This window comes from Natator depressus, chromosome 18 (genome assembly GCF_965152275.1).
Source record: "Natator depressus isolate rNatDep1 chromosome 18, rNatDep2.hap1, whole genome shotgun sequence".
NCBI lineage: Eukaryota > Metazoa > Chordata > Testudines > Cheloniidae > Natator > Natator depressus.
The window spans coordinates 9,130,080-9,144,448 of record NC_134251.1 but is presented as its reverse complement, the minus strand read 5'-3'; the positions used below and the strand labels follow the sequence as shown (position 1 = coordinate 9,144,448).

General features: G+C 51.0%; 1 protein-coding gene and 1 long non-coding RNA gene across 3 annotated transcripts in view; one reads left to right on the top strand and one right to left on the bottom strand.

Annotated features, from left to right (window-relative positions):
- LOC142000688 (uncharacterized) overlaps positions 1-14,369 on the top strand; it is a 107,188-nt gene that overhangs the window by 55,765 nt on the left and 37,054 nt on the right. The gene's annotated exons all lie outside the window — the stretch shown is intronic.
- VWA5B1 (von Willebrand factor A domain containing 5B1) overlaps positions 4,418-14,369 on the bottom strand; it is a 75,437-nt gene continuing 65,485 nt past the window's right edge. For both annotated transcript variants that reach the window (XM_074975130.1, XM_074975129.1), the window contains 4 exons: positions 14,121-14,189; positions 13,368-13,437; positions 11,645-11,768; positions 4,418-11,116 (listed from right to left, as the gene is read on the bottom strand). In XM_074975130.1, the coding sequence (XP_074831231.1) occupies positions 10,349-11,116; positions 11,645-11,768; positions 13,368-13,437; positions 14,121-14,189 (1,031 nt within the window). In that variant the 3' untranslated portion in view covers positions 4,418-10,348. The remainder of the gene's footprint in view (positions 11,117-11,644; positions 11,769-13,367; positions 13,438-14,120; positions 14,190-14,369) is intronic.

Sequence of the window (14,369 nt, the reverse complement as noted above, 5' to 3'; positions counted from 1 at the left end):
GTCTGTATGTGGACAAATACACCCCTACATAAACACACAGCTGCCTCTTATCAACCAATTACCAGGAAACTGTTTTTTACACCTGCTGCTAGGTTGCACTCTTGACCCTGACCCAATTAACTGCAGCTGGCCTGTGTGCCCCTTCCCCTCAGTCAGCAAATGCTCCCCGCTGCTAGCACACATGTGCTGTACCTGCTCCCGTCTCCCCTCTACCCCCAGGGCTTTATGTACCCGCCCTGCTGCCCCTGAGCCAGCTCCCCTCCCCAGTCCAAGGCCTCTGCCCCTGCAGCCAGTCTCACACCCTGCCTGCTGCTTCCCCATGGACTTTCTCCCTCTGCTCCTCAGTCCCAGGGCTTTCCAGCCTTCCCTTGAACACTCCCTCTTGCCAGTTCTCATCTACTCCACCCTCTGCTCTTTCAGCGCTCTCTGGGCTCACCGCTAGCTGCCCATTAGCAGGGTCACATCACTTCTCTCCAAGCCTGTTCTTATAGCTCCTTCTCTGCAGCCTCAGAGCACCCTCTCCATCCCACTCAGCACCCTGACTACCCCAGAGGCCTTCCCTGCTGCTCCTTGCACTCCTGTCTCTGCTCCCCAAGCCCCTGGCAGTAAGCGTTCACCCTGGTCTGTTTTGTAGGGATGGTGGCGGGTGGCTTGTCCCTGTTTAGTTGGGGTGAAAGGAGACCTATGCAGAGCTGAGCTTTGCTGGGAGCAAAGTCCAATGTGGGGTGCGTAAAATGGAAGAGCAGATCGTAGCTTTGTTCTGGTCCATGGGTCCCAGCTGAGGATCTGGTCCCAGCTACTTTCAGCATCCTGTTGCAGAGCTGATTTTTTGCAGCCTCTCAGAGCCAGGGCTTGGATGAGTTGACATGCACCCCTGGTTGCATTGGCATTGCTTGTTGCATCCTGCTGCTTGGTGCGTGGCCCTGGGCATGACAGGAATGGTGGGAGAAGCCAGGTCCCTCACTTGTCTGATTGTTTGCAGAGGGGCAAAAAGATACAGAGCTCCCTGGGCCATGTGGGAAACTGCCTCAGGGCAGGAGCACTGGTGAGAATTTGGGTGTCAGCTGAACTCAGGGATTTACACTGGGGGGCTTGGATTTGGAACCGGGTTTGAATCTGCTTGATAATGCAGTTCTCGTGGTCAGCCCTGAACTTTCTCCCAGGAAACGGGCAGCTCAGAAAACATCAAGTTTAGCTCTTGTCACCCATCTGCGAGCCAGCCCCAGATTGGCACACACCGAGGGTCTGGGGGGAGGAGAGCAGCCCCTCCTTGCTGAGAAGATACTCATTATAGCAGTGGCTATCGAGGGCCACTTGAAAAATAATTGCCACTCTTTCCCGGTGGCTCTTGTCACCCTAGAGACAAACAACTTATGATTAGCCCTGGCTGATGATTGCTGCAGCTTAGACTAGCAGCAGAGCACCCCCTGGTGACTTGTTTGGGGATGGAGAGCACAGACTGGGCTCCGGATAGGATAGGATAGCTGATCTCACACAGCCTCAGCCACTGCTGTTTGCCAGGCAGCTCTGTGCTGATCCTAGCTATGATCAGGCTAGAGCCTGGCCCTGTGGTGTGGGCCCATCGCTGTCTGTTATCCCCTTGGTGCACCTGTGTGGCATGGGCCAGTGGTTGGCTCACGGCTCCTCGTGGGGAGAGAGGAAATCAGTAATAAAATTCAGACGGGCACTAAACAAAGTAGTTCCTTAAAAGGGATCATCCCTCCCTACTCCAGCCCCCGCCCCCCAGCTGGGGCTGCTGCCAAGGGTAGTGCTGGGACCATGCCCCTCTCATGCCCATGAGACAGGCTGAAGGGGAAGGTGTCTCCCAAGCTCCCAGGAGAAGTTTTCCCCATCACAAGGGCTGTTAAGAGTGGAGTGGCGCAGGAGGTGCGCTACAGGGGCTGACACCCCCTGAGATGAAGGAAGCCGTGTTGTCTCGGTGGGACAGGGCATTGCCAAGCATGTATCCGAGTTGTGTTGCAACTGGGAGTGTCAAAAATCAGATGAGGTTCATGATGCCTGACAGGCAGGTGCTGCAGATGTGTAAATCCCAGTGCCACGTGGCAACACTCAGCCCGATTCTCCTTTCAGCAGCACTGGTGTAAATCGGCGGTGATGGCAGTGAAATTGGTGACGTTACGCCAGCATAACCTGGTGCAAGTGAGAGGGGAATCAGGCCTCCTGACTGGCTTGGTGAAGAACTCTGGAAAATAAGTCAGAATATTCCATTCCTACTTAGTGATTGGAGTTTTCAAAGCACTTTGCAAACATTAACAGGCACCATGGAGATGGGTGCTTTATAAATACCTATAATAATTGCCAGGCTAAGAAAAGAAGGAAGGTGTAGGCTGAAGGCAGATCTCCAGCATGCTTCGAAAGCTGACAGCTAGAACTGGGGCAAACTTTGCTGGGTAGTTCTAGGCATTGTGGTGCTGGAGCTGGCAATGGGTGAATCTCTAAAGGCTCGAATCCACTCCCCAAAGTTCAGGGGCTGACCCCTGCTGCAGTTAGAACTCCAGTCCTTTGGGGCTTGCAAACTAGACCAGGGACTCTTCAGTACATGCTCAGCACCTCTGCAAATCGGCTCATCGTTTTTCATTAGGTAACTGCATTTAGGAGCTTAATTGTAGGTCCTTGGGTCAGAAAACGTTGGCCTCAGCTAATAATGCTTGGGATGAAAGGTCCCATGCTCATAGTCAGGAAGTGAGGAGCAAGGGGTGAGAGGAGCGACAGTTTCCCCTCCCTGATCTGCTGTAAACTCACTTAGTGGATTCTCTGAAATGGTGCTTTCAGCCATTAGCAGAGAGCAGCGGGAGATGCTAAAGGAAGCGGGAGATCTATTTACGCCTGGCGCAGGGAGGCCGAGGTGAACCTGAACTTTTAAAGGAGACTGGAGCATTGCAAACTACAAGTGAAGCAATCAAAACTGTTTGGCTCCAAGCTCAGAGAGGGGAAAAAGCAGCCTCAGAACAGGCTGCTCTGAAGCTAACCGCAAGCCTTGGCAAATGACACCTGGACTAAGCGAACCGGGCGTTAAGCAGAGTCCAAAACTACCCGACTCCACGTCCCACTCTCTTCTGAAACGCTTCAATCACAGGCCTCCTCTGACCCAACCTTGAAGATGACCCATATTTATTGGGTCCCACTGGCTCTACCTGATGGGTCTGTGCTTCCTGGCCACAAGCAGCCGTTGTAGGAATATGCAGCGTGGGAGATGGAATCGATAGGGTCCGAAAGCTGTTAAGGTGGCCCATGAGGGGAAGGCGCTCTGCACGCCAGCGGCTTTCCTTTCAAACGAAAGGTGACTGCTGCTTCTCCGGTAAAGCACCCGAGCACGTGGTGGAAGGGCACACCCTCTGCAGTCCACCCCTGCATTTTCTGGCTGAGCAAATTAATTCATTTGGGGCCTGACCCAAAGCCCATTGGAGCCCACTGATTTCAGCAGGCTCTGGATCCCCTAGCAAAGCACCTGGACCTCAGATCAGCAACATGCTTAGACAAGTGCTTAATTTTTAAGCTTGTGCTCAAGTCCCGTCAACATTAAGTTAAGCCACGTGCTTGAAGGCTTTGGTGAGCGGCAGCCAGGGAGCTCCAGGAGGACCCTCCATTCTCACATCACGATCACATCCCTTTTCAGAGGAGGAGGGAGAGGGGCTGGGGGTTGCAGCCGCTCCTCTGAGCATGAATCCCTTACAGGGAGCTGACTGCGCATGCACTGAGCCCTCTCTGCTGCTACACATCACTTGATGATGACCTGTTCTGTTCATTCCCTTTGGGGCACCTGGCATTGGCCACTGTCGGAAGACAGGACACTGGGCTAGATGGCCCTTTGGTCTGACCCAGTAAGGCCGTTCTTCATTTCTTGCAAAGCGAGCCTGGCTGGCAGTGGGGAAGTGCTGACCCAGTGCAGGCAAAGTCTGGTTTCACTTTTCAATGTGGGTTGTGTTGTAAAAAAAACCCCAGAAAGCGTTGAATGAAGTGACAAGGTTCATTTCCTTGGCAAATCCATTTTTCATTCAACTCTCCCCCCCCTTTTCAATGATAACCATTCAAGCAGCTCTAAATGAGAGGCTCTGGGGACAGGATGGTATCCCGTAGAACTGGGGGGGGGGGCAAGCACAGCGAAACAAAGCACTCAGGAGGGCGCTGGGCTGTTCAAACAAACCTTGATTTACTGGGATAACCATGCTTCTGTAACAGAAAATGCAACTGCCACGAGGAACCAGCCGACAGACCTTCGCTGTCTCACCCAGAGACATTTTGAACACTGCAGAATGACAGACCCCAATCAATGAGATTACACCAGTGACAAACGAACTGGAACCTGAACCACAGGCCGGAAGCAGAAACACTGCATTTCCCCCTCCCTCCCTTCCCTCCCCCCCCAACATGAAAATCAAAGCTCACTGAACGAGGCGATGTTGCTATATATCAGGAAAGTGAGCGCAAGGCAACAGGTCTTCAATGAGCGGGACAATGTCACGGGACGACAGTCACTTTGTATGCGAGAGCGTGAGGTCACGTCCATAGGCACTTGAGGATCCGGAGGACAATCGCCAGCCATGTCACTCGAACCACAGCAGACTGCATGAAGCCACCCAGTTAAATTGACAGCTAAATTACACCACACACTTCACCAGCACCAGTACAGCGATAGAGAACTCTGACTTGAGCACAGGTGTGGGGTCAATGCATCCCTGGCACCAGGGACTGAATCCAAGATCAGATGACAACAGGGTGGTTGGAGAACTGCAACCTTGTCTTACAGTGTGTGAGGCAGTGTTGCTAGTGTTTAGAGCAGGGAGGCTGGGAGTCATGACTCCCAGGTTCTATTCCTGGCTCTGCCACAGGCTTTTCAGGTGACCATAGGCAAGTCACTTAACCTCTGTGCCTCAGTTTCTCCATCTGTAAAATGGAGATCATCATCCTTACCCCTCTTACAGGGGACTGTGAGGCTGAGATAGTGTTTGTCAAGGCTCTGGTGCCCTTAGCATTGGCTAAATGTGAAGTATTTCAGCATGGTCATGGGTTTTTACACTGGATAAAAGGATTTGCAACATGGGAAGTAGAAATCAGCCAGCCAACTGTATGCCAAGGGTCAGGTAAAAGATTCAGGGAAAGCACGAATCATACTGCTAACCCTGTCATCCAGAGACAGTTCATCCAGGAGGATCTTTCGCTGCTGAACAGACGTCAGGGTAGAGGGAGCTGGCTTATCTACAGAGCTGGGCCTTGGTGCTGCAGGGGAGAGCATGACATATACTGCTCTAAGGTTCTGACCTGCAGAGCGGCCCAGACGCTAAGGATGAGAGTCATGCCTTTAATGCTTTACCTTGTTATTAACAGCCAAATAGAAAGCAGTATCTTGGTGACTGTGAAATGAAGTCACCCTCTGGTGGCCAGCCCAGGCAACCTACAGCAAACCCAGCGGCTGTGCTATGGGACTTCATGGCAGCAGTCAGTGAGGGATTAAGTGATGCAGGATTTAAACATTCACTTGAGCGTCCACGAGAAGTGCTATCCTTAACACACCCAACATGTACAATCAACAGCTAGGGCCACAGCGTATCCTGTCCACGCTAAAGCTATTGTGTTGGTACCTTGGTATGAAGGTTTGATACCAAAGTTAGACATTAGATGGTCGAATTGTGAGCCTTTTGCCTTAAGGAACCTGTAAAGGGGAAACATTCAGATGTCTGCAGGTCGTTTCAAGTCACCAGAACTGAGTCTTAAAGCTGTAGGAAGCTGCATAAGGGCAGTGGTTCAAATCTCCACTGATTCAGTGTCTTTTTTTCGGAGAACTGATTGGAACCAGCTTGGTTAATTGTCAATCCGTGAAGGTGAGGTCTGGGTCAAGTCCCCCATACATGGCCCAATGGTGAAGCTGATTCAAGGCTTTGCTAATATCTTTGTAGTAACAGCCCAGAAGTGGGTGTGTGTGCCGGTGTGTGTGGTGAGTGGGGGGTTGGAAAAAAGGCAAGAGAGAGGTAGGTTTTGCGGGTAGGTTTAAAAAAACCCCACCTAATTACCCGCAAATAATATCTTATCTGAGCGCTGAATTCAAGGTCCCCTTCCCTTGGGGTTAATGACCTCTGAATGATGGCATATGGATTGAAAACTGCTGAGCTGACAGTTCGAGACTGCTAGCATCTCTGAGAACAGAGCAGTGGGAGTGCCTGCTGTTATCCTCTCAGGGCTGCCAATAAACATCAAGTTATGTGGGGCCAAAAGTCGCAGGCATGATGCATTAGTTCCCAGAACTGCTGCGGGGCAAAGCCAAGACACACTAACCACGCTTATCAAGGCTGTTCCTATGTTACCGTACGCCGCTGCTGTTACATAACATGCTCCAGAAGGTGCATGTTTCACTGTTTTGTTCTGAACAGGCCATGGTTCTTCCTACGCTGTAGCAAACACACCCTGTGCAATAGGATACGTCAGCCATGTTTCTAGCTGCCGTTAGCAAGGCTTGCATTCTCTTGGGAGATTCTGAATGCTATGTCCCAGGCCATAGTTTTGCATCAAGAGGATTCTGGTGATTGGCGAGGTTACACCTCCAAGGTCTGTATGCGCTGTGGAGGTCTTGAGCTGTGTAAAATGAGCAATTAGAATGTGACTCACATATTAAGTTCCTGCAAAGCCTCTAACTGCAAAGCTGGTTTAAAGGATCATGAAAAGCCCATAACCTGGAAGCATCTAAAGTGACCTGAATGCATAGAAATAAGCTCCTGCAGCATTGTAGACAGAGCTGTCGTGACACCACCCCAGGACCTGTGCATCAGGTCTATGCATCTCCTAAGCGCCTTTGCATTTCACATGTGCACAGCCTGTGTGGCTGTACCACTCAGGGCCTCTAGTCTGGGCCTCACTTACCCACTAGCTTCACTAGGTCTGCTGAGAGAGCCAGGTTCTCCCCTATGGTACAAAGGAGACACTGTGGGGTGTTTTGCATTGATTTATGCTTCCGGTATTTACAAAGCAGAGCCTTGGGGCCGGCGAAGGGGAATAGGGGCATGAGGTGAGAGGACAGGACATTGCAAAAACACTTCACAAACAGGTCAGGTCATGCCACCTACCAAAAGACACTCAGACTAACATCACATGGCCTGGAACCGGGCCCTTGCACACTGATACCACATCACAGGGCCAGATGGTTAAGGAACAGGCTAACACTTAGCTGTATGTGTAAGCTTCAGTTTGCTGTCTTCCATGATATGGTACTTGAGACGAGGAGCAGCTGACCTGCCTGGAAGGGAATGTGACACTCCCATTTGATGAAGTAGAAACATCACCCAATGACACAAGGGTGGTTGCTGTAATGCTTGGGCTGGTGGTGCCCTTCTGATCATGCGTGGGATTCCAGCAGGTTCAGAGACTCGTTTGAAACATGACCAGGAAAGACCCTGGAAAGGTTTGGAACTGGAACACACTCCCACTGCCTGAGTGGACAAGACATAATTGTCCTGGATTTGACAGCAATAGGGATGGGGAGTTTCTTGTAACCTGCTCTAGTGACAAAAGCAGCTCAGACCCCCTGCAAGCTGTTCTCACAAGAACTGGTCAGAAACCAGCAGCTTTCTTGCAACAAATGCCCACTGAGTATGTCTGGGTTGAAAAATGGCCATTTCCCATGGGAAATTTCCAAATGAAAGGTTTGGTTTCAACAGGAAGTGGGGGAAAGCCCCACTTTCTGCTTTCTAATTATTTCCAGCTGCAAAACAAAGCTCATTTTCTCACATTCTTTTTACCTCTCCTGCCTTCTTCCAATGGAAAAAAAGGGGGACGGATAAAAATTGGAGGGGGGGGGGCAGAAGAACCAAAAACTGAAAAGGGAAAGTGAAATTGGTCAGTTTCCTGGGACCAAAAATAAAACAAAATTTGAAGCTGAAACTAAATTATTTTTAGAATTTTCCTGTCAGGAAAAAAAAAATCACCAAAATTCATTGAAATCAACATTATCCCTCCAAAATGTCAACTTCAACTAAACCAGGTTTTCCAGCGGAAAGTGTCTGGGTCGATAAATTTCAACCAGCTCCATTCCTCACCCATCAACCTCAAATCTTTAGCTTTCTTTCACCCAAGACCTCCAACTCTCTGTAGCCAGGGAGCAGCTAATGGCTATGGGCCAGATATAGAGAAGTAGGTGCTTATGTTCTGTTGACTTCAGTGGGACCTAAACACATGCTTAAGCGTTGTCCTGAATAGGGATGTTTTCCTGAATGGCAGCCTAAAATTTGAACGCAGGAGACGCCCTGATGTTAGGGCATCACCCACTTCCCTGCATGGGATGAGGATGCATTCACCATCTGTCCCCACCGATGAGACAGCCACAGTTGTTTGCACATTTATTAGGGCAAGCAAGTTGCGCTGATTGGTCATGGGTCACATTCTGCCCTTGGATACGTGTGTCCAAACACCCATTGATTTCAGTGAGTCCTATCGCTGGGCCCGCGGGCAGAATCCGGTCTTTAATTTTCAATCTATTCTGAACTAAGGAGGTTGTAATGTATTTCATTTAATTAATATGCTTCTGACAATTGTCAGCCAAAGTGGCATTAACAAGAGTTAATGGGACCGGTTCTGGTGATGCTGCTGAGAACTGAAGTCTCTGGATTAAAGTTGCCTTCCACTATGAATAACTGATTCAGAATGGTTCCTGCTGAGTAATTACACTCAAAAAAGGGTCTGTCAATACAATTTGCTATCAGCTGTCACAGATGCTGCCTGTCATATGCTGAGCTGGGGTATGGCAGTCAAGTCAAAACACAGCACTGCGAGAATGGAAACAAATTCAGCAGCAAGGCTCAATGAAGGAGGATGGAATCCAAGCAGTTCAAAAGACAGGCAAGAGACAAATGCTGGGCAGCGCTTAGCTTTGCCCATACGCTCAAGAGGGGCGTTATGAGAGGGGAGCTATGATGAAAGGTCATGCAACAAGTCTGCAGTGGGCACAAGAAAGTGGCACTCGGTCTGCCGGGGAAAGGGGGGAAAAAGTCAACGGCAAGCGAGCTCCACCAAACCCCTGAGCCACAAGCACGGCTAGCAGACACTTTCAGTGGGACAGCAGACTGTTTTGCATGAGGGTCAGAAAAATCTAAGTGTAAGAACACAAGCTTCAAAGCCACTGGGCAAAGTGGCATGGGCTTGAAAACGTAGATATAACGCAGGACCGTTGGCCAGACCTTCTGGTTCAGATCAAATGTAATAGTCTAAATCACTGATACAGCCTCTCCCTCTAGAAGGACAGCCTCCTGGGAATGTACTCAATGCACTGATGGGGACTGAAAAGCTTTAACATCTCTAATCCAAGGTGCATTCTACTAGCTCTGCTACGCTGTGCCTGAAAGTGCCTGGGGAATAGATTTGCTTTAATCCACCTCCTGCATTCCTCCGGCTGCTTGCTGGCTATGCAGTCTGGCCCCGGCCTACCCCCGCTCTGCATGCAAAAGATTCTAGGGCACATTTACAGGTTGGTTCACAGCTGACAGACTGTCCCTGGAACCAAGACCAGAATATCCAAAGATGCCTAAGGGAGGTATACACCCAGTTGGGATTACAATAGGATCTGGATGTTTATAGCCTGTAGGCTCCTTTTGAAAATCCCAGTCCAAATCCACAACTGTAGAGAATGAGTGATCTGGGAGGACCTGGCAATTCATTCCATGGTTTTCGCCATCCCCAGTGTTGCTGTTCCATCTTAAGCTGCTTGGCCGCAGTCTGGATTTCCAATAACCTTGACCCATGAGGCAGAGTGGCTGCTCGAACACAAATTCCTGAGACGAGACACATGTTAATCTTCACGATAACGCAGTCTAGATGGAGGCCGGGGAACGATGAATCACAGCTGGAAATGCTCTGTGTGAAAAGATGAACGCAGGATTGATGGGGACTGGGGGAAAGGGGAATGGCTTGGCTGGATGGCAAAGCGTGGGAGGGTTGAATGAAGATTTGGGATTCTCTTTCTGGGACTGGTGCGGGGGATCAGATGACACCCAGCCTGAAGGGAAGGTGCCCAGTATCCTGTGTACCTGGAGATGCTATTCCTAGTCACAGAACTGAATAATCCTTTCGTTTAGATATTGGCCGTAATAACATCCTGCAGCAGTGAGTGCTACAGGTGAATCATACCCTGCTTAAACAACAAGAATAATGATTGTTTAGTGCTGGGGTTTGAATGACCTTGGTTATTTTCTGGCCCGCAGAAAGGCTTGTTCTAATAAAGGTACATAGCATGGCACTGTAGTGGTAGAGCTTAGCCATTAGACTGTGTTTCTTTAAGGACCAGTCCCTGTACCCCAGGAGCTCTCTCAGATGACTGCCTGACTCCCCCCTTTCGCACTCCCCCTTCCTACACATTGTTGGGGTTGTAGCACAACAAGTTGAACTCAAGGTTTTCGTCCCAGTGCCTGAGCAAAACAAACAGCTGCCGGGCTGCAGCCTTGACGGTCCCTGGGCTGCGGCCCTCCGGGAACTCCTGCTCATTCAGCCACATGCTGGCCTTGGCAGCCACCAGCTCCCACTCGATGAAGTAGGAGGCTGAGCTGTGCTCCAGCCAGGCCAGGGCGACTGCTGTGGCCCACAGCATCCCCTCCGGCTCAGCCCACTGATGCAGCTCAATGTCAAAGAGCAGGGACTGCAACTCGGAGCTGTCCAACTCGGAGCCTCTGCCGCTGTCGCTCTGCGGCTCCCGAGGGGACTGGGTGCTCTCAGGGGAGGAGAAGCGGCGGATGGTGATGGCAGGGGGTGAGAGTTCGTTCTCAGCTTTCAGGGCCTTTGACAGGCTTTCCACTGCGCTGCCAGAGAAGTGGCGAGGCCGGCCTGTGTCTCCCGTACTCTCACCATAGCCGTTCAGCGTTGCATTGGGAGTGAAGTCTCTGTCTGAGAAGCTCTCTCTGGGAACATCGTTCGGTGCCAGCAGCTGCCAGCTGCCTCCAGGGCTCTTGGGTTCTCGAGGCAGGCCTGACTTCTTAGCGTTGTAGGAGCTGGCGGAGGGGCTCAGAGCCATCCGGTGGCAGGTGAATGGAGACGTCCACTTCAGCTTCTCCATGGGAATGCTGATTGCGTGGCAGAACGCTGGGTTCAGCAGGAAGGCACCGCAGGCCAACTGCAGAGACACCTGTGGAGAGGGATAACACTTCCTTAGGGAGGCGCTGAGGTAAGGCCCTGGGGAAGAGCGCATTCTCTGTGCACAGCCAGGGCTTTGGAGCAACCTGCCCACCAAGAGTCCACCCCATTTGCGCCCAGGGCTCCAGATTGACAGGAGAGGCACCACCTGGGCCCTCATGCCCCCAAAGTAGGGGGGGGATTCCTCTCCACAGTTCAGGGTCCAAAAGGTTGCTGGGGGAGGGAGAGGTGGCCCCAGCTGGGCCACATTTTACCCCTTTCCACCCAGTGCAGTGGTCTCTGCTTTGGCCTCTTCTGCCCCTACCAGTTTTGGGAAGTTTTCCAGCTTCACCTACTGGGGGATTTTGGGATGGGAGTTGGGGGCCCGCTGATCAGAACTCAAGCTAACCCATGTGTGGGGGGTGTGTGCGTGCATGGTGATATGCCAGAAGAGAGAAGAGCTTGAGCAAATGCTTTCAGAGCCCCCGCCACCTCCCGTCATCCCAGTTATATGAGCCTAAGGTCTGGTTTGGTTGCTTACCAGGGGTAGGTAGTCAATGTTTTCATTGCTGCTGTCGGAGCTGGGTTCATTCATCCGACTTGGGGATTTACTCATGAAACCTTTGGCTGCTCGAGTCAGCAGTCTTGTTTTATGAAGGGTCAATCTGCATCAGGACAGACGTAACAAAGAAGGCATTTACATACTTGCCTCTCGGACTCATTGCCTCCCACTAATCAATCACCTTTCAGCATTCCCAGTAACTGACACACAGCACCCTACACTAAGTCATGCGGTAACGCAGCTGTCAGAGATACATATGCTCGGTCTGGCTGCGAGACATCAATTCAACTGGCTTCCCATACAATAGACACAACCACCTCTCCCCTTTCTCTTCTGCGCTAGACTGTAATGTAGCCTGGCCTCTGGTATTGGAAATTCTCCCCACTCCGCACACATAAGTCTCCTCAAGCTAGCATATGCCCATAGGAATGCAAATTCCATCCAGGAACATCTCCTGTTAGACTCTCCAAAAGATCAGACTGGGAGGGGATGCTCTGAGGACCATCATTTCTGAGTGGCCCAGAAGCTAATGCTTCAGCTTGTCAAAAACATGGGACCCCTGAGTCCTGATCCTTTTCCTGTCACTTTCCGGAGGAACCATGTGACTCAGGGACTCTGACAGGGGTTTTCAAGGCCAGGAGTCAGGGAGGTAGCCAAAAGAGAGTGTGAGGAGTCTGTAGGTAGGTGGGGAAGAGAGGGGGTATTTTGCCTTGATCCCTCCTCTCTTGAAGTCCTTAGAAGAGGGAAAAATTTAGAAGGATATTTTTTGGGGTCAAAAATGCCTACGTGACTTAGGAGCCTCTGTCCCCTTGGATTTCAAGAGGCCTAGACTTGCAAAATTTCTCCATACCAGATGACGTGGCGCTATACCCACCTTCCCCTCCCTGGATGGCTCAGGGGCATGGTAGTAGTCTAGAGTCTTTAATCGCGAAGTCCCTGGTTCAAATCCAGCCTAGCTAAATAGCAACTGCAAAATGTTCCTATCTTTTGGCTGGTCACGGGCCAACGTGACATGAATTTGGGGATCTGTGGGCAGGTGTCCACCCCACACTTGGCACTACTCACCCCTCTCAGCAGAGAGACCCAGGCCACTGACCAAGCCTGAACTCCCCTCCCTGGTGGTCCTTCCAAGTCAGAGTTAGGGAGCCCTGGTGGGGCAATCTGAAGAAGCTTCATTTGCTGCTGCCATGTGATGGCAGTGTCTAGACTAGAACCTACACAGACCAAATCCTCCTCGCGGTGACACCAGATTTCAACAGGCTGCATCGCTGGCACAGAGAGACTCTGGCCCAGTACTTCCCTTTACAAGCACCAAATTTGCACGATACATTTAAAATAAAGAATAAAAAAGAGGCAGTTTGGTTGGCTGTTTGCTGATCGTCAGGCTCAATGTGTTGGCTAATTGTCACTAAGCCTGGCTCACAAGCTGTCTGCCTGGCCCAGTACACCAGCCAACGAGTGTCATGGTATCAAAGCAAGAGTGGGCTGCAGAGCAAAATTCCCGTTACCAAACCCCCTTTCCACAGTGTAACCAGCTGCCCATCTGCCTGATGTGGACACACCCCCAAACAGCTGACAGGCTTTCCCTCGTGTGGGCCCCTTTTGTCAAACCCACACCCAGGAGAAAACACTGAGCAATGGAATACTCCACCCTGGGGTCAGGAGGTCTCATTGAGTCAGAGAATTCTCTGCTGCACCTTACCTGGCAGAAAAAAGGGTATCGATAGACTTCTGGGAGTGAGCAGAGGAAGCAGACGGACTCTGCAGCGAAGCTGGAGAGAAACACAGAGCCAAGGCTGAAGTAAGGAAACATCTGGCGTCAAGGAAGAGTTAATCAGAGATTTCAGGGACCACTGGCTGGAGGCTGGGCTCCTGGCTTGGATACTAAATTGCTTTGTGACCTTAGACAAGTTACTTCATCTCTCTCTGCCTCTGTGTCCCCATGTGTCTAACGGAGATAATGAGACTTATCCACCATTCAAAAAAGGCTGTCTGGGAGATGCTGAGGGTTTAGCACCTCTAGAAACCAGAGTACTGATTTCGCTGCCTAAATATGGATTTAGGTCTCTAATTTTAGGCACCAGTGTTTAAAAAATACGTTGGCCAAAGTACTTCTAAATAATTCAGTTAAGAGCCCAAATCACCAGCCAAAGTCAGGGGCAGGCACCAGATTTACCAGCAATACATTTTAAAACACAATAGCTGAAAATCGTTTCCTCAGGCACGGAGCTGCCCGCACCTGAGCTCTCTCTAACAACTGGAGGTTCACAACCCCTGGCTCAGCGCAGAAAGATGTTGCCCTGCCATTGGCCGTGACCAGCTGTGGCAGGAGAAGCACAGAACCCCGAACTCCGATCCGACAGGTTTAAAAACTTTTCAGCTCAACTTGAAACCTCAGTCGGAGGAAGTGGTGCCATGGCGACCTTGAGAAACCCTGTGCATGTCTTGCTCTTACCTTCCGGGACACTGTAGCGCTCCCAGCCGGAAGAGGCAGGTGCGCTGCCGGGCGACAGGCTGTTCTCATCTGCAACAGCAGAAGCACAATGGTCACATCACCCTTCTCCACATCATTGCCACATGTCAGCATCACCCTGGCCTTGGAGTGAGGGTCACAACCGGCCCCCTCGCCCTAGGCGTGACCATCCTCCTCCATAACCGCCAGCACTGCCTGTCTGCCAGCTTGTTCCTCACCCTGGGCACCACA